This window comes from Scyliorhinus torazame, chromosome 7 (assembly GCF_047496885.1).
Source record: "Scyliorhinus torazame isolate Kashiwa2021f chromosome 7, sScyTor2.1, whole genome shotgun sequence".
Classification (NCBI taxonomy): domain Eukaryota; kingdom Metazoa; phylum Chordata; class Chondrichthyes; order Carcharhiniformes; family Scyliorhinidae; genus Scyliorhinus; species Scyliorhinus torazame.
In genome coordinates this window covers 172,631,793-172,659,719 of record NC_092713.1, presented here as the reverse complement: position 1 = coordinate 172,659,719, position 27,927 = coordinate 172,631,793, and the positions used below count along the sequence as shown (strand labels likewise).

General features: G+C 49.9%; 1 protein-coding gene across 6 annotated transcripts in view; it reads left to right on the top strand.

Annotated features, from left to right (window-relative positions):
• tnr (tenascin R (restrictin, janusin)) overlaps positions 1–27,927 on the top strand; it is a 793,807-nt gene that overhangs the window by 760,973 nt on the left and 4,907 nt on the right. For all 6 annotated transcript variants that reach the window (XM_072511798.1, XM_072511799.1, XM_072511802.1 and 3 more), the window contains one exon: positions 12,065–12,228. In XM_072511798.1, the coding sequence (XP_072367899.1) occupies positions 12,065–12,228 (164 nt within the window). The remainder of the gene's footprint in view (positions 1–12,064; positions 12,229–27,927) is intronic.

Genomic DNA, 27,927 nt, shown 5'->3' with positions numbered 1-27,927 from the left:
TATGATTGTGACAGGGGTGCTGGGGGGGGGGAGGCTAGTGGCGCTGGTAAGTGTATACGGCCCCAATTGGGATGATGTGGGATTCCCGAAGAAGGTGTGTGTGGGGCCATCCCCGACTTGGACACACACAAACTGATAGTTGGGGGGGACTGGAACTTGGTGCAGGAGCCAAGATTGGACTGGTAATGGCCGCGCTCGCTGGTCCCGTCAGGGGGGCGAAGGCGTTGGCTGCGCTAATGGTGGAAATGGGACGGGTGGACCCTTGGTGGTTTCTGCACCCAAGGGAGCGGGAGTCCTCGTTTTTCTCAGCAGTCCATAAGGTGTACTCGCGGATCGACTTTTTCATGGTGCGGAAGGCGCTGCTGGCTGGGGTTAAAGGGTCGGAGTACTTGGCAATTGCAATATCAAGATCACGCTCCGCATTGGGTAGATATGGTACTGGAGAAGGGGGTGGTACAGAGGCCAGGATGGAAATTAGACGTGGGACTGCAGGGGGACCGAGTGTTCTGTGACATAATTGAAAAAGTAATCGAGGAATATGTAGGTTTTAACTGCACGGGGGAGGTGTTGAAGGTGGTTGTCTGGAAGGTTTTAAAGGTGGTGGTGATGGGTGAGGTGATCTCGTTCAAGGCTAGGCTAGACAAAGAGGAAAGATTGGAGCGTCAGAGGGGAATAGATGAGATGATGGAGCTAGATAGGAGATATGCAGAAGACGGGGACCCAGCGAAGTTGGAAAAGAGGAAGGAACTACAGGCGAGCTTTGACGGACTGTCCACCAGGAAGGCGGTGCGCCAACTGAGGCGAGCAAGGGGTGCAGTTTACGAGCATGGAGAGAAGGCGGGAACAAAGAACAAAGAAATGTACAGCACAGGAACAGGCCCTTCGGCCCTCCAAGCCCGTGCCGACCATACTGCCCGACTAAACTACAATCTTCTACACTTCCTGGGTCCGTATCCTTCTATTCCCATCCTATTCATGTATTTGTCAAGATGCCCCTTAAATGTCCCTATCGTCCCTGCCTCCACTACCTCCTCCGGTAGTGAGTTCCAGGCACCCACTACCCTCTGCGTAAAAAAACTTGCCTCGTACATCTACTCTAAACTTTGCCCCTCTCACCTTAAACCTATGCCCCCTAGTAATTGACCCCTCTACCCTGGGGAAAAGCCTCTGACTATCCACTCTGTCTATGCCCCTCAGAATTTTGTATACCTCTATCAGGTCGCCCCTCAACCTCCTTCGTTCCAGTGAGAACAAACCGAGTTTATTCAATCGCTCCTCATAGCTTATGCCCTCCATACCAGGCAACATTCTGGTAAATCTCTTCTGCACCCTCTCTAAAGCCTCCACATCCTTCTGGTAGTGTGGCGACCAGAATTGAACACTATACTCCAAGTGTGGCCTAACTAAGGTTCTATACAGCTGCAACATGACTTGCCAATTCTTATACTCAATGCCCCGGCCAATGAAGGCAAGCATGCCGTATGCCTTCTTGACTACCTTCTCCACCTGTGTAGCCCCTTTCAGTGATCTGTGGACCTGTACTCCTAGATCTCTTTGACTTTCAATACTCTTGAGGGTTCTACCATTCACTGTATATTCCCTACCTGCATTAGCCCTTCCAAAATGCATTACCTCACATTTGTCCAGGTTAAACTCCATCTGCCATCTCTCCGCCCAAGTCTCCAGACAATCTAAATCCTGCTGTATCCTCAGACAGTCCTCATCGCTATCCGCAATTCCACCAACCTTTGTGTCGTCTGCAAACTTACTAATCAGACCAGTTACATTTTCCTCCAAATCATTTATATATACTACAAAGAGCAAAGGTCCCAGCACTGATCCCTGTGGAACACCACTGGTCACAGCCCTCCAATTAGAAAAGCATCCCTCCATTGCTACCCTCTGCCTTCTATGGCCTAGCCAGTTCTGTATCCACCTTGCCAGTTCACCCCTGATCCCGTGTGACTTCACCTTTTGTACCAGTCTACCATGAGGGACCTTGTCAAAGGCCTTACTGAAGTCCATATAGACAACATCTACTGCCCTACCTGCATCAATCATCTTAGTGACCTCCTCGAAAAAATCTATCAAGTTAGTGAGACACGACCTCCCCTTCACAAAACCGTGCTGCCTCTCACTAATACGTCCATTTGCTTCCAAATGGGAGTAGATCCTGTCTCGAAGAATTCTCTCCAGTAATTTCCCTACCACTGAAGTAAGGCTCACCGGCCTGTAGTTCCCGGGATTATCCCTGCCACCCTTCTTAAACAGAGGAACAACATTGGCTATTCTCCAGTCCTCCGGGACATCCCCTGAAGACAGCGAGGATCCAAAGATTTCTGTCAAGGCCTCAGCAATTTCCTCTCCAGCCTCCTTCAGTATTCTGGGGTAGATCCCATCCGGCCCTGGGGACTTATCTACCTTAATATTTTTTAAGACACCCAACACCTCGTCTTTTTGGATCACAATGTGACCCAGGCTATCTACACCCCCTTCTCCAGACTCAACATCTACCAATTCCTTCTCTTTGGTGAATACTGATGCAAAGTATTCATTTAGTACCTCGCCCATTTCCTCTGGCTCCACACATAGATTCCCTTGCCTATCCTTCAGTGGGCCAACCCTTTCCCTGGCTACCCTCTTACTTTTTATGTAAGTGTAAAAAGCCTTGGGATTTTCCTTAACCCTATTTGCCAATGCCTTTTCATGACCCCTTCTAGCCCTCCTGACTCCTTGCTTAAGTTCCTTCCTACTTTCCTTATATGCCACACAGGCTTCGTCTGTTCCCAGCCTTTTAGCCCTGACAAATGCCTCCTTTTTCTTTTTGACGAGGCCTACAATATCACTCGTCATCCAAGGTTCCCGAAAATTGCCGTATTTATCTTTCTTCCTCACAGGAACATGCCTGTCCTGTATTCCTTTCAACTGACACTTGAAAGCCTCCCACATGTCAGATGTTGATTTGCCCTCAAACATCCGCCCCCAATCTATGTTCTTCAGTTCCCGCCTAATATTGTTATAATTAGCCTTCCCCCAATTTAGCACATTCATCCTCGGACCACTCTTATCCTTGTCCACCAGTACTTTAAAACTTACTGAATTGTGGTCACTGTTACCGAAATGCTCCCCTACTGAAACATCTACCACCTGGCCGGGCTCATTCCCCAATACCAGGTCCAGTACCGCCCCTTCCCTAGTTGGACTGTTTACATAGGAACATTAGGAAGAAGGAAGTATGTTGGCGGGACAGCTCCGGAGGGAGACTGCGACAAGGGAAATTGTCCAGGTGCGGGACAGGGCAGGGAAGTTGGTGGTAGCTCCAGATCAGATTAATAAGGTCTTTAAGGAATTCTCTGAGAGTTGTGCAGGTCAGAGCCACCTGGGGGAGGCAAGGAGATGCAGGAATTTCGAGATGGGCTGGAGTACCCGAGGTTAGGGGAGGGGGACAGGGCTACATTAGAGGGAGCAATAGTGGAGCAGGAGATAAAAGATGCGATTGGGAGGACGCAGTCGGAGAAGGTGGCAGGGCCGGATGGGTTTCCGGTGGAATATTGTAAAAAATTCAAAGATAAGCTGGTGCCGCTGATGGTGGGGATGTTTGAGGAGGCGACAGGGAAGGGGATGTTGCCATAAACTTTGGGGCAGGCATCGATTTCCCTGTTACTTAAGAAAGATAAGGATCCAACGGAGTGTGGGTGGTATAGGACCATATCACTTTTAAACGTGGACGCACTGGCGAAGGTACTGGCAGGTAGGCGAGAGGGGTGCCTCCCGAAGGTGATAGGTGAAGATCAGATAGGTTTGTGAGAGGGAGGCAGCTCTTTCCGAACATTAGGAACGTGGTTACGGCACCGGCGGAGAGGAAGGAAACAGAGGAGGTTGTGGCATTGGACGCCGAGAAAGCGTTTGACCGGGTAGAATGGGGGTACTTGATGGTCGTTCTGGAGCGGTTTGGGATTGGACCAAGATTTGTGGACTGGGTAAAGCTACTATATAAGGAGCCGAGGGCGAGTGTCCGCACAAATAACATCAGCTCGGGATACTTTTCTCTCCACCATGGGACTAGGCAGGGATGTCCTATGTCCCCCCTGCTATTTGCACTCGCGATTGAGCCATTGGCCATCGCGTTAAGAAGTTTGGGGGTATGGAAAGGAATAGTGCGGGGGGGGATAGAGCATAGGATGTTCTTGTATGCCGATGACTTATTATACGTGTCGGAACCGAGTGTGTCAATAGGGGGAATACTGGAGCTGCTTCGGGTGTTTGGGTCCTTCTCGGGGTACAAATTAAATCTGGACAAGAGTGAATATTTTGTGGTGTCTCAGCCGGGGTGGGGGCAGGGGTGGGAGGGGCTGCTATTCCGTAGGGCAGGGACTCACTTTAGATACCTGGGGGTGCAGGTTGCTCGGGATTGGGGGGGGCTCCGTAGGTACAACATTTCTAGTTTGGTGGGGAGGGTGAAAACTTATCTGGCAAGGTGGGATAGTCTCCCTCTGTCACTGGCGGGTCGGGTACAGGCGGTTAAAATTAATGTGTTGCCGCGATTTCTGTTTATTTTCCAATGCCTGCCGATTTTCTTGTCAAAGGCATGTTTTTAGAGGGATTGAAGGGATGACTACCTCGTTCATATGGGGAGGGTAGGTGGCCAGAATTAGAAAGGTGCGACTACAAAGAGGAAGGCAGGCGGGGGTTTGGGTATTCAGAACCTGATGTATTATTACTGGGCAGCGAATGTGGAGAAGTTACTGAGCTGGGTCAGAGGGGTTGACTCCCACTGGGTCAGAATGGAGGAGAGTTTGTGTAGGGGGTCGGGATTGAAGGCGCTAGCAAAGCACCGCTCCCGACGGCCCCGGGGAGATACTCAGGGAGTCCGGTAGTAATAGCTTTGTTGAGAATTTGGAGGCAGTTTCGCCAGCACTTTGGGTTGGGGGCAGGGTCAAGGGAAATGCCGATTCAAGCCAGGGAAGTGGGATGGAGATTTTTGGAGATAGGAGGAGAAAGGAATTAGGACACTAAAAGATTTGTTTCTTGGGGGTCGGTTTGCAGGAGCTGGGAGCGAAGTATGGGCTGGAGCAGGGGGAAATATTTAGATACATGCAGGTTCGAGACTTTGCCAGAAAGGAGATACAGAGCTTCCCAGTAGAGCCGGCTTCCACATTGCTGGAGGAGGTACTGACGACAGGGGGACTGGATAAGGAGGTAGTATCGGTGGATTACAGGGCTATTTTGGAAGAGGACAAGGCTGGAAGGGATCAAGGCAAAGTGGGAGGAAGAGTTGGGAGAGGGTATGGAGGAGGGCTTCTGGTGTGAGCTGTTCCGGAGGATGAACGCCTCCACCTCATGTGCGAGTTTGGGGCTGATACAGCGGAAGGTGGTATATAGAGCACACTTCACAAGGGCGGACCGGCTCTTTGAGGGGGTAGAAGTATGTGTAAACATTGCGGGGTGGGCCCGCAAACCACGTTCATATGTTTTGGTCCTGATCCTGGAGGATTACAGGAAGGAGGTGTTTAGGGTAATCTCTAAAGTGGTGCACATGAAACTGGACCCGGGCCCTCTGGAGGCCATATTTGGGGTGTTGGACCAGCCAGGGTTGGAAACGGGTTCGGAGGCAGATGTTGTAGCCTTCGCCTCGTTGATCACCCGAAAGCAGATCCTATTGGGATGGAGATCAACCTCTCCACCCTGTGCCCAGGTGTGACGGGGGGACCTGTTGAAATTCTTGACTCTTGAGAAGGTCAAATTTGGACTGAGGGGAAGGATGGAATGGTTCTTCAATTCCTGGGCGTTATTCATAATGCACTTTAGAGAATTGGATTACATCGAACGTTAACACTGTATGTGTTAATGGTGACTATGGGTGATTCCTGATTCCTTTTTGTCATTTGTTTGTGTGAACATGCGGGCTAATGTTTGGGGGTTTGGTGGGAGGATGGAATTGTTGTTATTGATATGGGGATTGATGTTTATTGTTGGGTCTAAATTTGGGAGAAAATGTGAAAAAGGAGAATAAAAATATTTTTGAAAAGAAGTTACCAGCCTACGTGCATGGAACCAACACCATGCAAGGCCATACCGTAGATCTGTGAATAGTTAAAGTAATAAAGGGTTTATGTTTAAACATACAAGTCTCAAGCCCTCATCACTGACATCACCATGCACCAGATCATAAGAGGCAGAAAACAGAGTAGGAATAAACACATCATTCCCGTGTTGGCAGGCTGTGACTAGTGGAGTACCACAGGTATCAGAACTTGGGCTGCAGCTCCTCACAATATATACTAATGATTTGGATGAGAAAAAGAGGAAGTGTGAGAACTTAATGGTCTTTGATGTGGTCAGTGAGCTGTCAATCATAGCTAGATGTTTATAAGCATTGTGGTTGTTTCATAGCAGGGTTCTTGAAATCCACTCAAGCGTGAAGGGAAATAAGATTACACAATCCAGACAGCTGGCAATGTGTGCAAGCTGTCAATCACAGCCTAGTAAAATCAATTTTGCATTGATGTGAATGAAAGCCTTGCAAATTAAAGAACTGAGGGGATTCAAACCGAACTGATGTGGTATTCCCTTTCTAAGAATTTTCTCGGATGAGGGGAGGCATCCGATGGACTTTGGGGGCAACTCCCCCAAAGAGTTACCACCTTGGCCCACCACAAGGTTCACCACACCAAGGCCATGCTGGGAAATACCTGCGCCAATTCTCGCCCATGTGAATCCCAGTCCAGAGGATGGATAATGACGCGGGCTTGGAGAATCCTGTGCCCAGCCCATTAAGAGGATGAAAATGAGCCAGTTCGATCTATTTGCATCCTCCTGCTGATGCAGAGTGTGAGCCTTGATGCCGTTGCCAGCAGGGTCCGGAACATCGGAACTAGGCGCCGATCCCATTTTTTAGACTACGCTGGATTCTCCGCTGCATCTGCAACTTTGCAGCAGGCAGCAGAGAATCCATCCCTTAATATGGTAGAAAGCCTTGAGGATATAAAGCACAGGGATGAAGTAAAAATGGAAATTAGAAAAACAAAAAGGAGACAAAACATATTGACAGGTAAAATCAACGAAAACCAATACATTAAGAGCAAGAGAATAATTAAGCAAAAGGTAGGGCCTGTCAGAGACTTACATGGTAACTTGTGGGTTGATTCAGAATGTGGGCAGGGTCCTCAATGATTAATTTGTCTCTGCCTTCACAAAGGACAGGGATGATTCAGACATTCCAGTTAAAGAGGAAGGAGTTGAAATATTAGAGACAGTGAGCATTGTGAGTGAAGAAGGACCGCTGTTTAAGAAGGGAGGGAGACAGAAGACGGGAAATTATAGGCCTGTTAGCCTGACTTTGGTGATTGATAAGATTTTAGAGCCTATTAATAAAGATGAGGGCGTGGATTACTTGGAAGTGCATGGTGAAATAGGACTGAGTCAGCAGGGCTTCGTCAAGGGGAGGTCATGTCTGACGAATCTGTTCGAGTTCTCTGAGGAGGTAAAACGGAAGTTAGACAAAGGAGAACCAGTGGACATGATTTATTTCAATTTCCAGAAGGCCGTTGACAATGTGCCGCACAGGAGACTGTTAAATAAAGTAAGAGCCCATAGTGCTCAGGATACGATCCTGGCATGGATAGAGGATTGGCTGACTGGCAGAAGGCAGAGAGTGGCAGCCGGTGACTAGTGGTGTGCCTCGGGGGTCGGTGCTGGGACCACAACTGTTCACAGCATACATTAATGATCTGGAAGAGGAACTGAAGGCCCTGTTGCTAAGTTTGCAGATGATACAAAGATCTGTAGAGGGACAGGTAGTATTGAGGAAGCAGGGCGCTGCAGAAGGACTTGGACAGGCTAGGAGAGCAGGCAATGAAGTGGCAGATGGAAGACAATGTGGAAAAGTGTGAGGTTCTGCACTTTGGAAGGAGAAATGGACTATTTTCTAAATGGGGAAATGCTTCGGAAATCAGAAGCACAAAGGGACTTGGGAGTCCTTGTTCACGATTCTCTTAAGGTTAATGTGCAGGTTCAGTCGGCAGTTAAGAAGGCAAATGCAATGTTAGCATTCATGTCGAGAGGGCTAGAATACAAGAGCAGGGATGTACCCCTGACTTCCGCTGCTGGCCATGGAGTGAGTGGTCACATACAGGGCAGCTCCTGCTCAAAGTCACAGGAAAGAGCTCTTTTTAACCAATACTGGGTGGAATTTTGATGAAAAGACATAGGTGAATGTTGGAGGAGTAATTTCCCCCGGGAGTGGTGTGTCTGCTGGTTACCATACGCAGCAAAAAACAGAGAGATTTGGCTGAAAAGCTGGAGCAGAATGCTTACAACCACTGTAAGCATTCAGGCGGGGGAAGGGCTGATGCAAGCTGGAAGGCTTCAACTTGACTTGATGGCCTTTATTAAAGCTGAATTCCAGCAGCAGAGGGAACAAATGCAGGAAGATCTCGCAAAGGCCATTGAAGAAGCGGTGGCACCCCTGAAGAGTTCTTTCGAAAGGGTGGAGAAGTGTTTGGAGGTGCAGGGGTCACAGATTTAGGAGATTGAAGGAGTGATCTTGGACCACAGCGATCATGTAGTGACTCTGGAGGCAGAGGTGGGGCTCCTAGGAGACCTCTGTAAAACGTCGAAGACAAAGGCGGAGGAGCAGGAGAATGCCTCGAGAAGGCAGAACCTGTGAATAGTGGGCCTGCCTGAAGGAGTGGAAGGTGTGGGTGCCATGAGGTACGTCCCAAAGATGTTGGTGGGGCTGGTGGCAGAAGGGGTCCTAGATAAGGCACCTGAAGTGGACCGAGCGCATAGGCCCTTGAGGCAGAAGCCTTGAACTGGGGAGCCGCCGCGGGCGGTGATCGTGGCTCCACAAATTTGAAGAGAAAGAGAAGATTCTATGGTGGGCCAGGGAGAAGTGTACCTGCGACTGGAAGGGGAATAGGGTCCTAATTTATCAGGACATTGGAGCCGAGTTGGCAAAGCGATGGGCAAGCTTCAACAAAGCCAAGGCGGTTCTGTACCGGCGGCAGATCAGGCTTGGGTGCTCTACCTGCTGAAATTATGGGTGACTTTCGGAGGCCGGAGGTATTATTTTGAGACCCCAGAAGCGGCCCAAGACTTCATTAAGGAGCATAAACTGGGGGAGAGCTGAGCGGACAATGCTTTGGAACTGGGGTGCTGGCACTTTGTAATGGTTGGGAGCATGTTTGAAGTGGAGGTAGGGATTGGGAGATATTTTTGGGGGAGGGGGGTTGCTGTTTACTGTTGGGTTGTAAGGGGTGAAAAGTTTATGTGGGGATGGATGTTCCCGTCCCTCCCTCCTGTTTTATGGGACTATTTGTGTTCAAGATTTGTTTGTTTGCTTTTGGAGAAGGTTGCCTGGAGGTAAGTCTTTGTTTGGATGGGGGAGGGTAAGGTCAACAGGAAACCTTCCTCCTTGAGCTGAGGAGTTGGGGGTGGGGGGGGGGGGGGGTGAAGGAAAGGTCATTGGTAAGTGCCTTTGGGCAGGGGCTGCTGCGCCAGCAGGTTATGCTGGTGAACGGAAGTGAGGTAGTGGGGGAGAAGGCCGAGAGGGGTGGCCGGGGGAGGGGGGGAAGGGGAAAAGAGGAAAGATGGCGGAAGGTTGTTGCGAAGTGGCAGGAGGTGAGAGATGACATGGTCGTGGGCGGAGAAAGGAGCCATATGGGATGGGCTAGGTACAGGGTGGAATTAAAGGGGCGGGAAGATGACAGACAGTAGAGGGGATTGGAGGCGTAACGGTAAGGCTGGTACCATGGAACATCCGGGGATGGAATTGTCTGGTTAAAAGGTCGCAGGTGTTTGTGCACCTCAGGAGCTTGAAAGCGGGGGTGGTCTTTCTGCAGGAGATGCATCTCCGTGTGAAGGACCAGGTTAGGTTAAGGAAGGGGTGGGTCGGGCAGGTTTTTCACTCAGGGTTTGATTCGAAATCGAGGGTAGGGGCGATTTTCATGAGCAAAATAATGGGATTTGTGAGTGCGAAGGAGGTGAGGGATCCAAGTTGGAAATATGTGATTGTGAGTGGGGTACTGGAAGTGGAGCCAGTGGTGTTGGTAAATGTGTATGCTCCAAATTGGGATGATGAGGGTTTTACGAGAGGGTTGCTGGCAGCGATCCCGGATTTGGCCACGTACCAGTTGATCATGGGAGGAGGTTTTAACTGTGTCCTGGAGCCGAGGATGGATAGATGAGCCCCAGGTCGATGGGTAGGTTATGAATGGTGAGGGAGCTGGGGGGGTTTATAGAGAGGTGGGTATGGTGGATCCATGGCACTTTCAGAACCTGGGGGAAGAGAGTATTCCTTCTTTTCATATTCGAGGATTGATTACTTTGTAATGAGTCGGGAGATTTTGGTTGGGGTGGACGGAGCAGAGTATGCGGGGATAGTTATCTCGGACCATGCGTCCCACTGGGAGGATGGTAGGGCAACTGCGTAGGGCAAGGGGGTTGCAATATGAGTCTGGGGAGAAGGCGAGCCGCATGCTGCTGCACCAGTTGCGGAGGCAGGCTGTGTCTTGGGAAATATTGAAGGGCTGGGGATGGGGATGTAGTGTCAGAGCCAAGGAAGATAAATGAGGCATTTAGGGAGTACTACCAGGGACTTAATGAGGCAGACCCGGGAGGAGAGCAGCCATGGGGCGGTTTCTGGACGAGCTGGAATTTCCCCAGGTGGAGGAAACAAAGAGGCAGGCATTGGAGGAGCCCCTGGTGCTGAGGGAGGTGCTGGATAGGATCAGGGGTATGAAGTTGGGGAGGCCCCTGGGCCGGATGGGTACCCGGCAGAATTTTATAAGGGATTTGCGGCGGACCTGGCACCATATCTGTTGGGGGCGTTTAATGAAGCACTGGAGAAGGGGGAGCTGCCGGAGATGATGACGCAGGCAGTAATCACACTAATCCCGAAAAAGAGGAAGGACCCAGTGGAATGTGGGTCGTATAGGCCCATATCACTATTGAACATGGATGTGAAAGTATTGACTAAGTTGTTGGCGGGGAGGATGGAGAACTGTATCCACGGGGTGGTGGCAGAAGATCAAACAGGCTTTGTGAAGGGCAGGCAGCTCGCGAGTAATATAAGGTGGCTGTTGAATGTGATGATGAATCCGTCGGGGGTTCTGGTACCGGAGGTGGTGGTGTCCATGGACGCGGAGAAGGCATTTGATTGGGTGGACTGGCAGTACTTGTTAAAGGTTTTGGGAAGGTTTGGGTTTGGGCTGAGATTTGTGGCATGGATACGGTTGCTGTATGTGGCACCAAGGGCTGGTCTAGGTGAGGGATCTGTATTTGGAGGAAGGGTTCACCAGTCTGGAGGGGCTAAGAGAGAGGGAAGAGCTGCCGAGGAGGAATGAGTTCAGATATCTGCAGGTTAGGGACTTTGCGCGAAAGGTCTGGAGGTGTTTCCTTAGGTTGCCAGGATACACCCTGCTGGAGCGACTGCTGCTTCCGGATGTGGAAGGAGGGGGAGGAATTGGGGATATATACAAGTGGCAGGGGGTTCAGGGAGGCGAGGGGGTGGTGAAGATCAAGGAGAAATGGGTAGCGGAGTTGGGAAGGGAGATCAATTGGGCAGTACAGAATGAGGCATTGCGTAGCATAAACGGGACTTCCTCTTGTGCAAGGATGAGCCTGATACAGTTTAAGGTGGTGCACAGGGTGCATATGACTCGGCGAGAATGAGTGGGTTCTTTCAGGGGTAGCAGATGAGTGCGAGAGGTGTGGGCAGGGGCCAGCGAATCACGCGCACATGTTTCGGGGTTGCGAAAAATTGGGAAGATTCTGGGCGGGATTGTTCGTGGTCTTAGCTGGGGTAGTGGAGGAGGAGGTGGACCCGGACCCTTTGGTGGCGATATTTGGGGTTTCAGAGAAGCCGGAGTTATGGGGAGAAGGCAAGAGAATGGGGATGAGAAAAATATCAGCCATGATTGAATGGCGGAGCAGGCTCAGTGGAGATACGGTGATTGAGCAGGGTGATGGGACTGATTTGGTTACCCTTCAAGGGACCAACATGGACTCAATGGGGCAAGTGGCCTATGTGTCTCTAATCACTCTTATGACTCTATATCCACAGGGGACTCACTGTCCTATCATCAGGGACGCCCATTTTCCACCAAGGATCGGGACAATGATGTAGCTATCACAAATTGTGCCTCGTCTTACAAGGGAGCCTGGTGGTATAAGAACTGTCACCGTGCCAACCTCAATGGAAAGTACGGAGAGAATCGACACAGTCAGGTAAGGAACAAACAATCAGGCAGACTAGAGGGAGCGGTTCCAATGCCCAATGTCAGATCACCTGCTCTCACCAACCTCTCTCTGATTGGATCATTAATTCCCAATCCCTACCAACCTCTCTCTGATTGGATCATTAATTCCCAATCCCTACCAACCGCTCTCTGATTGGATCATTCATTCCCAATCCCACCGACCTGTCTCTGATTGGATCACTGATTTCCCAAAACCCAACAGCTTTGACAAAGAGTCAAAACGTTAATTCCCTTCTCTCTTCACAGATGCGAATGGTAGTGTAGTGTCGTGATGTCACCGGACGAATGCTCTGGAGATTGAGCGTTCAAATGGCACCAGACAATTTGGAGGAATTTAAACTGAATTAATGAATAATTCAGGAATGCTGATGGCAAAACTACAGCATTGTTGTAAAACCATCTGGTTCACTAATGTCCTTGAGGGAAGGAAATCTGCCGTCCTTATCTGGTCTGGCCTACATGTGACCCCTGATTCACAGCAATGTGGTTGACTCTGAAACGGCCATTCAGTTGTATCAAACCGCTGAAAATCCTAAAAGGAATGAAACCGGACAGACCACCCAGCATCGACCGAGACACAAGTTAAAAATGGCAAACCCAGCCAGGCCAACTCTGCAAAATCCTCCTCACTAACATCTGGGTGTTTGTGTCAAAAGTGGAAGAGCTGTCGCACAGACTAGCCAAGAAACAGCCTGACATGGTCATACTCGCAGTATCATACAGATGACTTCCCAACTTCCCAGACGCCACTATCACCATCCCTGGGTAAGTCCTGTGCCATCAGCAGAACAGACCCAGAAGAGGTGGTGACACAGTGGTACAATCGGGAGGGAGTTTCCCATGGAGTCCTGAACACCCAACTCCGGACCCCATGAAATGTAATGGCACCAGGTCAAACGTGGGCAAGGAAATCTCCTGCTGATTACCAAGTACCGGCCACCATCAGCTGATGAATCATTACTCTTCCATGTTGAACACCACTTGGAGGAAGCACTGAGGGTGGTAAGGGCACAGAATGTACTCGGGGTGGGGGACTTCAATGTCCATTGCCAAGAGCGCTCGGTAGTACCATCACAGACCGAGCTGACCGGGTCCTAAACTACATAACTGTTCGACTGGGTCTGCGGCAGGCGGTGAGGGAACCAACAAAGGGAAAAACATTCTAGACCTCACCCTCACCAACCTGCCTGCCGCAGATGCATCTGTCCATGGCAGTATCAGTAGAAGTGACCATCACACAGTCCTTGAGGAGGTGTAGTCCCATCTTCACATTGAGGATACCCTCCATCGTGTTGTGTGGCACTACCACCAAGATAAATGGGATAGACTTTGAACAGACTGGGCATCCATGAAGCGCCGTGGGACATCAGCAGCAGCAGCAGAATTGTACTCAACCACAATCTGTAAACTCATGGCCCGGCATATCCCCCACTCTACCATTATCACCAGTCCAGGGGATCAACCCTGATTCAATGACAAGTGCAGGAGAGCATGTCAGGAGCAACATGGCATACCGAAAAATGAGGTGTCAACATGGTGAAGCTACACGACACGGCCACTCGTGTGCCAAACAGCATAAGTAGCAAGTAATAAACAGAGCTAAGCGATTCCACAACTGAGAGATCAGATTCAAGCCAACCACATCCAGTCATGAATGGTGGTGGACAATTAAACTGCACACTGGACGAGGAGGCTCCACAAAATATCCCCATCCTCAGTGATGGAGTGGTCCAGCCCATCAGTAAAAAAGACTGAAGCATTCACAACAATCTTCAGCCAGAAGAGCCGAGTGGGTGATCCATCACAGATGTCAGTCTTCAGCCAATACGATTCACTCCATGTGATATCAATAAACACTGAAGGCCGGACTTCCGGGTGCGGCTATGCAGAGCTAGGTCGCATATTCGGTAGCTCCTGCTTGGAACGGACTTTTGGGCTCGTTACAGGGCCCCCACGGCATTTGTTTGCCATTTCCCGGTGTGGGAAGAAGGCTGCAGCATTCCCCCGACAGTGTCCCCCAGGAAGGGTATGTCTCTTGGTTCCCAGACATAGCAGAAACAGTAAAAGATTTGGCTGCAACTGCAGGATAAACAGGGCCTCTTCCAGCATGCAGGCGGGGGAAGGGCAAGCTTAAAGCTGCAAGCTGACCTGAGGGCCTGTATCAAAGGTGAATTCTAGCAGCAGAGGGAACAACTGTGAAAAGATCTCATCAAGGCCACTGAAGGGACTTCCGGTTGCGGTGATGCCGAGCTAGCCGCACGCTTCGGCGGCTCCAGCTCCGACGGACCTTCGGGCTCTTTTAAGAGCCCCAACGGGGAATGTTTCGACGACGCAACCTGGTGTGGGGTGTGTGAGAAGGGAGTCCCCCCAAACGAAGGAGGAAAAAAACGGCGGCGGCGGCTGCAGCGCGAGGAATCGCCGACCAAAGGGTCAGAAAGAGAAAAGTACAAGATGGCGGCGGAGAAAGCGCAGGCCACATGGGGGCCTGAGCAGGATGAAATCGTGAGACGGTGCGTGGAGCTGCTGAAGAGGGAGGTGCTGACCCCGATGCTACAGGCAATTGAGGGGCTCAAGGAGACATTAAAGACCCAGGAGACTAAGCTCCGCGTGGTAGAGCAGAAGGTGACAGATATTGAGGACGAGATCCTGGGCCTGGCGGTTAAGACGCAGACGCACGAGGCACTTCATAAAAAGTGTACTGAAAGGATCGAGGCCCTAGAAAACGGAGCGCGAAGGAAGAACCTTCGGATACTAGGTCTCCCTGAGGGTGTGGAAGGAGTGGACTGTGGAGAGTACGCAAGTAAGATGCTGAGCTCACTGATGGGTGCTGAGGCCCCTGCGGGCCCCATGGAGGTGGAGTGGGCAAATCGGATTCCGGCGAGAAGACCAAAAGCGGGAGAACCACCGAGGGCGATAATCGTGCGATTTTACCGCCTTAAGGTCAGAGAAGAGGTCCTGAGATGGGCTAAAAAGATGCGGAGTAGCAGATGGGAGAATGCTGTGGTACGGATATACCAGGATTGGAGTGCGGAGGTGGCGAGAAGGAGGGCGAGCTTCAACCGAGCCAAAGAGGTGTTGCATAAAAGGAAGGTGAAGTTTGGGATGCTGCAGCCGGCAAGACTATGGGTCACGTATCAGGAGAGACACTATTATTTCGAGACAGCAGAGGAAGCATGGTCCTTCATCAAAGAAGAGAAATTGGACCTGAACTGAGGGACTGATGCTGCAGGAAATGTTATTGTTATTGTTTTTGTTAATGTTAAGGTGGAAGTTAAGTGAGAAGTAAACAGGGAAGGGGGAAGACATTGGGGAAATGTGGGTGCCGGTGAGGGGGAAAAGACGGGACATAGTCGGAGAATGGGGAAGGAGAGGGGGAGGGGAAAGGGAGCTGCGCCATAAGAGGCGGGTCAGGTAAAGGGATGTTCCCGCGCCAGAAAGAATAAGGCGGGAAGACAGGCGCAAGGCGGATGGGAGTTCCCCCACACGGGGGGGTCGAGGAGTGAGCAGGAGTAGCCGGGGTCAGTTGAAGTCAGCTGACTTACGGAAGTGATATGGGGGGAGCAATCATGCTAGATAGGGATCTAGCGGGGCGGGGGGACAACTGGGTTGCTGCTGCGGAAATCCAAAAGGAAATGGCTAAAGAGTGGGTGGGCGGGGATGGTGTGCGACGCTGGGGGAGCGAGCGGGAGCGCGGAGGCGGGATATGGGACTGGCCTAGAGAAGGTAATGGCTAGTCGACACGGGAGAGGGGCAGGTATCCCCCTAGTGAGGCTGATCACGTGGAACGTGAGAGGCCTGTACGGACCGATAAAAAGGGCCCGAGTGCTCGCGCATTTGAAAGGACTAAGGGCAGACGTGGTTATGCTCCAAGAGACGCACCTAAAGGTGGCGGACCAAGTTAGGCTAAGGAAAGGATGGGTGGGACAGGTGTTCCACTCAGGACTGGACGCAAAGAACAGAGGGGTGGCCATTTTGGTGGGGAAACGGGTAGCATTTGTAGCAAAGAACATCGTAGCAGATAGCGGAGGTAGATATGTAATGGTGAGTGGTAGGCTGGAGGGAATGGAGGTCGTGTTGGTTAATGTGTATGCCCCAAATTGGGACGATGCGGGATTCATGAGACAGATGCTGGGGCGTTTACCGGACCTGAAGGCAGGAAACTTGATTTTAGGAGGGGACTTTAATACGGTGCTGGACCCGGGGCTAGATAGATCCAGCTCAAGGACCGGAAGAAGGCCGGGAGCGGCCAAAGTACTTAAGGGGTTTATGGACCAAATGGGGGGAGTGGATCCATGGCGATTTCTTAGACCTAGGGCTAGGGAGTTTTCCTTCTTCTCCCATGTCCATAAAGTGTACTCCCGGATAGATTTTTTTGTGTTGGGAAGGTCGTTGATCTCTAGGGTGGAAGAAGCTGAGTACTCAGCCATAGCGGTCTCGGATCATGCCCCACATTGGGTGGACCTGGAAGTGGGAGAGGACAGGGAGCAGAGAACACTCTGGCGATTAGATGTGGGACTGATGGCGGATGAGGGAGTGTGTGCAAGAGTGCGGGGGTGTATTGAGAGATACCTGGAGGTCAATGACAACGGCGAGGTCCCTGTGGGAGTGGTCTGGGAAGCATTAAAAGCGGTGGTCAGAGGAGACCTGATCTCTATTGGGGCCCACAAAAGGAAAACAGAGGCCAAGGAAAGGGAAAGATTACTGGGGGAGATTTTAAGGGTGGACAGGGAATTTGCAGAGACCCCGGAGGAGGAATTGTACAGGGAGAGGAGACGACTCCAGACGGAGTTTGACCTTCTGACCACCAGAAAGGCGGAGGTACTGTGGAGGAAGGCACAGGGGAGGAGATATGAAAAGGCTAGTCGCCTATTGGCGCATCAATTGCGAAAGAGGGCAGCAGCGAGGGAGATAGGAGGAATTAGAGACGAAAGGGGAGACACTGTGCGAAGGGCAGGAAAGATAAATGAGGTGTTCAAGACCTTCTATGAGGAACTGTATAGGTCTCAACCCCCAGAGGGAGAGGAGGGGATGCGGCAGTTCCTGGACCAATTGAGGTTCCCGAAAGTGGAGGAGCAGGAGGTGGCAGGCCTGGGGGCGCCGATTGAGATGGACGAGGTTATTAAGGGACTGGGAAGCAGGGAAGGCCCCGGGGCCAGACGGGTTCCCGGTGGAATATTACAGAAAATATGTGGACTTGTTGGCCCCGTTGATGGCGAGGACGTTCAATGAGGCCAGGGAAGGGGGGACTCTACCCCCGACGATGTCGGAGGCGACGATATCGCTAATTTTGAAGAGGGACAAAGATCCGTTGCGGGTCCTATAGACCTATTTCACTATTGAACGTGGACGCCAAATTGCTGGCAAAGGTACTGGCATCGAGGATAGAGGACTGTGTCCCGGGGGTGGTGCACGAAGACCAGACAGGGTTCGTAAAAGGGAGACAACTGAATGTTAACGTGCGACGACTATTAGGGGTGATAATGATGCCCCCAGTGGAGGGGGAGGCAGAGATAGTGGCGGCAATGGACGCAGAGAAGGCATTTGATAGGGTGGAGTGGGAGTATTTATGGGAAGTGTTAAGGAGGTTTGGGTTTGGGAACGGGTTTATTAGCTGGGTTAGACTTCTTTATGGGGCTCCAACGGCAAGTGTAGTTACAGGTCGACATAGATCGGAGTATTTCTGATTATATAGGGGAACAAGACAGGGATGCCCGCTGTCTCCATTGTTGTTCGCGTTGGCAATTGAACCTCTGGCCATGGCGTTGAGAGACTCCAGGAAATGGAGAGGGGTGATTAGAGGGGGAGAAGAACACCGAGTCTCGTTATACGCAGATGACCTATTGTTATACGTGTCGGACCCAGCGGGGGGGATGATAGAGGTTATGCGCATTTTGAGGGGGTTCGGGGAATTCTCGGGGTATAGGCTAAATATGGGGAAGAGTGAATTATTTGTGATACATCCAGGGGACCAGAGTAGAGAGATAGAAGGCTTACCGCTAAGGAAAGTGGAAAGAAACTTCCAGTACCTGGGAATTCAGATCGCTAGGAGCTGGGGAACCTTGCACAGACTTAATCTGACACGGCTGGTAGAACAAATGGAGGAGGACTTCAAGAGGTGGGACATGCAGCCTCTATCGCTGGCAGGCAGGGTGCAAGCAATTAAGATGATGGTCCTCCCGAGGTTCTTATTTGTATTTCAATGTCTCCCTATACTAATCACCAAGACCTTTTTTAATAAAATAGATAGGAGCATCACGAGCTTCGTGTGGGCAGGGAAAGTTCCGAGAGTAAGGAGGGGGTTCCTTCAGCGTAGTAGGGACAGAGGAGGACTGGCACTACCGAACTTGGGTGATTACTATTGGGCCGCCAATGTGGCAATGATACGTAGATGGATGATGGAGGGTGAGGGAGCGGCGTGGAAAAGACTGGAGAGAAAGTCCTGTAAAGGGACGAGTTTAGAGGCGCTGGTTACGGCGCCGCTACCGTTCTCACCTAAAAAGTTTACCACGAACCCGGTGGTGGCGGCAACACTGAATATCTGGGGACAGTGGAGGCGACAGAGAGGGGTGCGGGGAGCCCTGGTGGGGTCCCCTATCAGGAACAACCATAGGTTCGCCCCAGGAAGAATGGATGGAGGATTTCAGAGCTGGTACCAGTTGGGAATTAGGAAGGTGGGAGATTTATTTATAGATGGGACTTTTGCGAGCTTGGGAGCATTGGAGGGAAAGTATAAGTTGCCCCGGGGAAATTTCTTGCGATATATGCAGGTGAGGGCGTTTACTAGACAACAGGTGAGGGAATTTCCGTTGCTCCCGACACAGGGGATATAGGACAGGGTGCTTTCAGGGGTGTGGGTCGGAGAGGGCAAAGTGTCAGAGATTTATAGAGAGATGAGGGAAGAGGGGGAGGAGTCGGTGGGCGAACTAAAAGGAAAGTGGGAAGAAGAATTAGGGGAGGAAATAGAGGAGGGTATGTGGGCTGATGCCCTAAGCAGGGTAAATTCCTCTTCCTCATGCGCCAGGCTTAGCCTGATTCAATTTAAGGTGCTACATAGAGCACACATAACGGGGGCAAGATTGAGCAGGTTCTTTGGAGTGGAGGACAAATGTGGGAGGTGTGGCGGGAGCCCGGCAAACCACGCACATATGTTTTGGGCGTGCCCGGCACTGGAAGGGTATTGGAAGGGAGTGACGGGAGTGATTTCGCAGGTGGTGAAGGCCCGGGTCAAACCAGGCTGGGGGTTAGCTCTATTTGGAGTTGCGGAAGAGCCGGGAGTGCAGGAGGCGAAAGAGGCCGATGTCGTGGCCTTTGCGTCCCTAGTAGCCCGGCGCAGGATCCTACTCATGTGGAAGGAGGTGAAACCCCCCGGACTGGAAGTCTGGGTAAATGATATGGCGGGGTTCATTAAACTGGAGCAGATAAAGTTTGCCCTGAGAGGATCGGCTCAAGGGTTCACCAGGCGGTGGCAGCCATTTCTCGACTACCTAGGGGAACGTTAGAGGGAAGACAGATGACCAGCAGCAGCAACCCAGGGGGAGGGGGGGGGGTTTAGTTTAGTTTAGGTCAATAGACAATGGGGTTTTGTTACCTGTGTATTGTTAAAAATTTCTGTTTTGTTATTGTTTCGTTTGCTTTGTAAGAGGGAAAAATTGTTGTTTGGAAAAAATTTGCAATAAAATATATATTTTTTAAAAATAAACACTGAAGGCCCTGGGTACTGCAAAGGCTATGGGCCCTGACAATATCCCGGCAGTAGTACTTAAGACTTGTGCTCCAAAACTTGTCGCACCCCTAGCCAAGCTGTTCCAGTTCAGCCAAAGCACTGGCATCTACTCGACAATGTGGAAAATTGCCCAGGTGTGTCCTGTACACAAGAAACAGGACAAATCCAACTCAGCCAACTTCTGCCCCATGAGTATACTCTCGATCATCAGTAAAGTGATGGAAGAGGTCATTAACAGCTATCAAACGGCACTAACTTTGCAATAACCTGTTCACTAACGCTCAGTTTGAGTTCCATCAGGGCCACTCAGCTCCTGACCTCATTACAGCCTTGGATCAAACATGCACAAAAGAGCTGAACTCCAGAAGAGAGTGACTGCCCTTGACATCAAAGCAGCATTTGACCGAGTATGGCAATAAGGAGCCCTAACTAAACTAGAGTCAATGGGAATCAGGGGGAAAACTCACTGCTGGTTGGAGTCATACCTGGTACAAGGAAGATGGTCATGGTGGTTGGAGGTCAATCATCTCAGGTCCAGGACATCACTGCAGGAGTTCCTCAGGGTCGTGTCCTAGGCCCAACCATCTTCAGCTGCTTCATCAATGACCTTCCCTCCAACATAAGGTCAGAAGTGGGGGTATTCGCTGATGTCTGCACAATGTTCAGAGACTCTTCAGATACTGAAAGAGACAATATCCAGGTTTGGGGTAACAAGTAACATTCGTACCACACAAGTACCAGGCAATGACCACATCCAACAAGAGATAACCTAACCATTGCCCCTTATATTCAATGGCATTGCCATCATTGAATCTCCCACAATCAACATCCTGGGAGTTACCATTGACCGGAAACTGAACTGGACGAGCCATATAAATGCTGTGGCTACAAGAGAAGGTCAAAGGCTGGGATTCCTACAGGAGTAAGTCACCTCCTGACTCTCAAGCCTGTCCACCTGCAAGGCACAAGTGAGGAGTGTGATGGAATACTCTCCACTTGCCTGGACGAGTGCAGCTCCAACCACACTCAAGAAGCTCAACACCATCCAGGGCAAAGCAGCTCCTTGATTGGCTCATCGTCAGCCATCATCAGCATTGGCTCTTCATCAGCCACCTTCAACATTCACTCTCTCCAGCATTGGCAAACAGAAGCAGCAGAGTGTAGGGTAGTGGAGAGGAAGCAGCAGAGTATAGGGTAGTGGAGAGCCATTGTTAACAAGATTGAGGAATACTTGCCTTCTCCCTTCAGTATCCCACTGATCGGCAGCAAAGTACCTTCAGCTGATTGAAGCACGGGAGTGCAAGTGGACCATCAGAGGGAAGATGGAATGTGTTACAACCCCAACAAATGTCACGGGTTGTGGACTATCCAGTTCCCAATGACCTCTATGGAATACGAACATCCCCGGTAATGGGGAAGGGCTTCCCCTTTAATGAGGGGGACCCTCATAGTATAAAAACCCCGAACTGGGTGCAGGGAGTGGAGAGTATTTGTGCATCGGGAATAAATCAATATTTGTTGCATCCTACCTATAGTTCCAAGTGTGTTCCCTCTGGATTGTACACTGGCGATGGGGGTTAAGTGCTGTCTACCCGAACCACTTCATTTAGGCCTATAGAGGGCCTCCACCTACCGGCAGAGATGCCTCACATTGGAAAATTGGAGTCATACAATGCAGGTACTGATGATTGGGACAGTACATAAATCACTTTTTCGGACCAATACAATCACTAGGGATGAACAGCAAATGGTAATACTACTCACGGCTTGTGGTGGACCAACCTACAGTATCATAAAACGTTTGACACATCCAGATGCACTGGATATGCAGTTTTTCGCTGCCTTTAGTGGCCCTTGTACATTTTAACCCTGAACCTCTTATAATTGTTAGCCGGTTCAGGTTCCATACGGCTACACAGGCCATGGGCAAATTTACTGATTTCTTCTTGGCCCGATTGCGCAAACTGGCTGAAACTTGTGAGGTTGTGGCACAGTTGAATGAAGCCCTGAGAGACCGTTTGGTCTGTGGAATCCGTGACATGGCAACACAATGAAAACTCCTAGCGGAGACCCACCTGGATTTGCATCAGGCGGTTGGGATAGCCATCTCCTGTGAAAGCTCTGAATAGGAAGTCCAGGAACTCCCAAGACTTGGTGGTCCTGAACCTAAGCCGCCCGAATGAACACCATTCGACCTTCACAAGACCGGACGAGACTGGCCCTGATGATGTGGCCATTACTGCAGGCCACCAACACAGAGACCCAGAGAGCTGCCATGTAGCCTCCCCAACCAAGAGGACCTAGATGTCAAGTACGGGCCAGCAGCAGCAGGCCGCCAAGACCGAGGCGACAGACAGCCCCGTGATGGCCCGCTGTGCCGTGGGACGTGACAGCCCCTATCGTGATTGGGCTTACTATGTGGACGACGAAGACACATGCTACCAGCAGCTACACTGTGTAGTGGCACCACGTGTGCCTCCAATCCAAGTTACACTGCAGGTAAATGGTCACTTTATCCAACTGGATACCAGAGCGGTGATCTCAGTGGTCAGCCGCCGGACGTTCAGTAAATTCCGGCCGTGCCTCTACGAGACACTGATGCCCGACTTGCCTCATACATAGTGGAGCCATTGGAGATTGCGGGTATCTCAGTAGTCCTAGTTATGTATGGGCAGCAATCAGCAAGTCTACCACTAGTAGTGCGAGCCGCGTTTACTGCACCGTGAGTGACATCTGAATTGGCAGATGGCCTGCCGCATGTACCCGCATGCATAAGAAGGGGTCCAGGCGAAATTCCCCAACATTTTCCAGGAGGCACTATAAAGAGGCAGTGACCCAGATTAGTTTTGACCCGTTGGCACTATTTTCATGTTCAACCAGTCCTTGAGCAGTGTCTTGAGGCCCAAGGTGAATGCTGAATTGGATTGGTTGGAAGATTTAGCCATTATACGCGCCATTGAGTTCTCCGACTGCCATCTCCGCACTCGACTGAGTCTGGACATCGCTGGGAAGGTCTGCCGTGGGCAGGACAGGACCGAGGCAACGCAGTTCGACTCTAGGAGATTCGGTATATGTCCGCAATTTTGGCGACGGTGCCGCATAGATTCCTGGATTGCACTCTGGGCTGGTCTCCTATAAAGTGCAGCACAAGACCAGGAGTCAAACAGGCACATGGACCACCTCCGGAGCCAAATCCCTGATTTGCCGGATCCAATTCCGGATGCCCCGACCCCATATGTTCCACCGCCACCGCTCCTGACTCCGCAGCCGCCCATGTCCAAGACACTGAAATGCCAGTCGCGGACCTGTCCGACTCCAAGTCAGATCCGACATGGACTTTCAGCCGCCAACGGAAACCACCGAGCTAGTTCCCGACGTCACGCCAGCTGCCCTGGTCCTGCCCAGGCGCTTCACGCGCAAACGCTGGTCTCCTTTCCGGTATACGCATCCGGACCCTACACAGGCGACGTCCGAGCACCATTCCCAAGTGAAGAGAACGAGGGGTCCCTCGCGCCAGTCCACAGACGGACTTCAGAGGGGTGGGGGGGAGGAGTGTTATAACCCCCACGAAGGTCACGGGGTGTGGACCATCTGGTTCCCAATGATGTGTTACACGGCCAATCAACTAATTAGAAGAACTGAAACCAATTAAGGGATAAATTAAAAGGGGCCGCTCCTACAAAGACCAAATGGAGTACAGCCCAAAAAGAACAAAGAGGAATGGAAACTTAAAAACATCAAATCAAAATGTGAAAACCGGGGTTGATAAAGCAGTCCAACCCCTGCAGTGCCCACCGAGCATGGAAGACCTTGAGTGTGCCAGTTCCCAATGACCTCCACAGAATGTGAACTTCCCTGGTAATGGGGCGTGGCTTCCCCTTTAAGAAGGGAGCCCACACAGTATAAAAACCCTCACAGTGGAGGGAGACCCTTCGGGGGAGTGGAGAGTATTTGTGTATTAAGAATAAACCAGTATTTGTTGCATCCTACCTACCATTCCAAGTGTGTTCACTCTGTCGGGATTGTACAGAAGGGGATTCTCTTCTCACCCATTGCTCCCCTCCTCCTCCTCCTCCTCCAGTCTGTGTGTCACACCTGCCTCCTGAATGGCTCAGTCTGTCCTTGCACAAAGACAGTTGGCACAGTCTTTCTTGCAATCCATCACCAGCTCCAAAACACAGGCCGTTCAAGTGAAATATCTGAGACCTGTACAGGCCAATCAGCGGCCTTCTCCTTTCCTGAATGCCGAGGCAAGTCTGCCAGATTTGTGGTTGCACAAATGGATGCATGAGTGTTTAACAATGTTTAATTTTTAAATTCCTGCTCCCTTTCCCATTTGCTTCCAACTTTTGATGGAGGTGATTTTCCCTGTCAGCTTTCTGGCAACTGGAGCAACTGGTTCAATGATCCAATCAGAGACAGGCTTGGGGTGGTTGGGTGAGGGTGGGGGTCGGGGGTGGGGGGGGAGTGGATGGGCTGGGACATAGGATTTAGAGATCCAATCAGAGGCCAGCTTGGGGAGTGGAAACCGGATTCAGTGATCCAATTGGAGACCGACTTTGGGGGTGATGGGAATCAGTGATCTAATTAGAAACCGACTTGGGGGGGAGGGGTGTGTGAAATCAGAGACTAGCTTGGAGAGTGGAAACCGGATTCAGTGATCCAATTGGAGACTGACTTTGGGGGTGATGGGAATCAGTGATCTAATGGTAAGATTCTTGGCAGTGTGGATGAGCAGAGAGATCTCGGTGTCCATGTACATAGATCCCTGAAAGTTGCCACTCAGGTTGAGAGGGTTGCTAAGAAGGCGTACGGTGTGTTAGCTTTTATTGGTAGAGGGATTGAGTTTCGGAGCCATGAGGTCATGTTGCAGCTGTACAAAACTCTGGTTCGGCCGCATTTGGAGTATTGCGTGCAATTCTGGTCGCCACATTATAGGAAGGATGTGGAAGCATTGGAAAGGGTGCAGAGGAGATTTACCAGAATGTTACCTGGTATGGAGGGAAGATCTTATGAGGAAAGGCTGAGGGACTTTGAGGCTGTTTTCGTTAGAGAGAAGAAGGTTAAGAGGTGACTTAATTGAGGCATACAAGATGATCAGAGGATTGGATAGGGTGGACAGTGAGAGCCTTTTTTCCTCGGATGGTGATGTCTAGCACGAGGGGATATAGCTTTAAATTGAGGGGAGATAGATATAAGACAGATGTCAGAGGTAGGTTCTTTACTCAGAGAGTAGTAAGGGCGTGGAATGCCCTGCCTGCAACTGTAGTGGACTCGCCAACACTAAGGGTATTCAAATGGTCATTGGATAGACATATGGACGATAAGGGAATAGTGTAGATGGGCTTTAGAGTGGTTTTACAGGTCGGCGCAACATCGAGGACCGAAGGGCCTGTACTGCGCTGTAATGTTCTATGTTCTATGACACAGGGAGAACGTACAGACTCCGCAAAAAACCCAAGCCGGGAATCGAACCTGGGCTACTGGCACTGTGAAGCAACAGTGCTAACCACTGCTGCCGTGTCGCCACAGTATTTGTTCAAATGTCTCCTTTTGTGGCTTGGCTTAAACTTCTGTCCACTAGTGTTTCTGGGTGGTACAGTGGTTAGCACTGCTTACTCACAGTGCCAGGCACTCAACTTTGAATCTGGCCTTAGGTGATTGTGTGGAGTTTACGCGTTCTCCCAGTGTCTGCTTGGGTTTCCTCTGGGTGCTTAACATTCAAGGATATAAAGCGTTCATAAAATATAGAGAAGGAGGAAAGGGAGCTGAGTGACAGCACTGATTAGGGAAGATATTGTTGTGATGGAAAGAGGGGATGTTCTTGAGGGGGCAAGGACAGAATCCTTTTGGTTTGAGTTGAGAAGCAAAAAGGAAGTCACATTACTGGGGATATTCTGTAGACTCCAATAGTGAGAGAGAGATGGAGGAACAAATCTACAGGGAATGACAGAGATGTGCAAGAACAATAGATTTGTGATACTGGGAGACTTTAAATCACCATAATATCAATTGGGATTATGTTAGAGGAAAGAGGGGGAGGAATTTCTGAAATGTGCTCAGAATATCCTTGACCAGTTATGTTCTCAGTCCAAATAGATAGGAGGCATTGCTGGACCTGGTGTTATAGAATTATAGAATTTACAGTGCAGAAGGAGGCCATTCGGCCCATCAAGTCTGCACCGGCTCTTGGCAAGAGCACCCTACCCAAGGTCAACACCTACACCCTATCCCCATAACCCAGTAACCCCATCCAACACTAAGGGCAATTTTGGACACTAAGGGCAATTTATCATGGACAATCCACCTAACCTGCACATCTTTGGAATGTGGGAGGAAACCGGAGCACCCGGAGGAAACCCACGCACACACGGGGAGAATGTGCAGACTCCGCACAGACAGTGACCCAAGCCAGAATCGAATCTGGGACCCTGGAGCTGTGAAGCAATTGTGCTATCCACAATGCTACCGTGTTAGGAATGAGGTGGGACATGTTTCTGTGGGGGAACATTTTGGTAAGAGTATCATAAAGTTTAGATTAGTAATGGAGACTCTAAATTGAAAAGGGCTAATTTCAACATGATATCCAGAGTAAAGTTTAACAAAAGGTAAATCTGTAATGGAACATTGGGTGATCTTTCAGGAGGTACTGCAAGGACTGGAGATTCTCAGGCTGGATAGGACACCTGGTCTGGATGGTTTACATCCCAGGTTGTTATGGGAAGTGGGAAGGGCTGTTTATAATCTTCCAATTTTCACTAGATTCAGGGACGTTAGCACAGTATTGGAGAGTGGTGAATGTCACACCCTTATTCTTGAAATTGTGTAAGGTCTGTCCTAGATACTATCAGCCGATTAGTATTAGCACAAAATACTGAGGATGCTGGAAATCTGAAATATAAACAGAATATGCTGGATAATCTCAGCTGAGTGTTTTTATTTCAGTCTATCATCCATGGTGGGTAAGGTTTTTAAATTCCTAATAAGGAAAAACATCAACATGAGAGGTTTGAGTTCAGTAAAGAGAGTCAGTACAGATTTGTAAAAAAACAGACTGTGTCTCATTAGTTAAATTGAATTTTTTGATGAAGAATCAGAGAAGGTTGATGAAGGGAATGTGGTCCATACGGATTTTAAGAAAGTGGTTGACAAAGTACCACATGAAAGGCTGGTTAAATAAGTGACTTGGATATTGGAATTGTGAAGGATTTAGGTTATTCCAGACCTGATAATACTTTATTAACCCACAAAAGAGGGAAATCTATTTCTCTGCTGAGACTCAGAATAGATCTCACGAAGGGAGAATGCTTTTCCGGGTCTCAGAGAGTTAAACAGGATCTCAGTTACTTTTTATGGGAAAAGTTGAGATACGTCACTCATAACTAAATCTTTTACCTCTAACGTCGTGGGTTCTTAGTCATTTAAGACTTCCTAAATGAGTGTCTAGGATTTCAGACTTTGAGAGTGAGTCTCTTCAGTGTAATTTTAATCAAAGTATTTTTATTATAAAAAATACTCCCAATAGATACAGAATTGCAGAGTTAAAATATAAATCAAATGACAGTCTTTAATTGTCTGTTAATACACTAACTTCTCTCAATAGAATGAGATATCTGAAACATGGAAAATCCTAAAGTATCTCCTATCAATTTCTTAATACATTTCTAAGAAGTTATACAAAACCATACTTACAATATCTGTGGTTTTGTCACAAGCTTTTAAGAACAGAACTGACTCTCATCCCGGAGGGGGGTCAGCAGGAAAAGCTGTGTTTTTCTGCTACGATTTCGGAAGGAGCAGTGCTCCGAAAGCTAGTGTTTGAAACAAACCTGTTGGACTTTAACCTGGTGTTGTAAGACTTCTTACTGTGCTCACCCCAGTCCAACGCCGGCATCTCCACATCATTTCTGCTAAGATGCCTTCTTGTTTTATACATAAAATCCC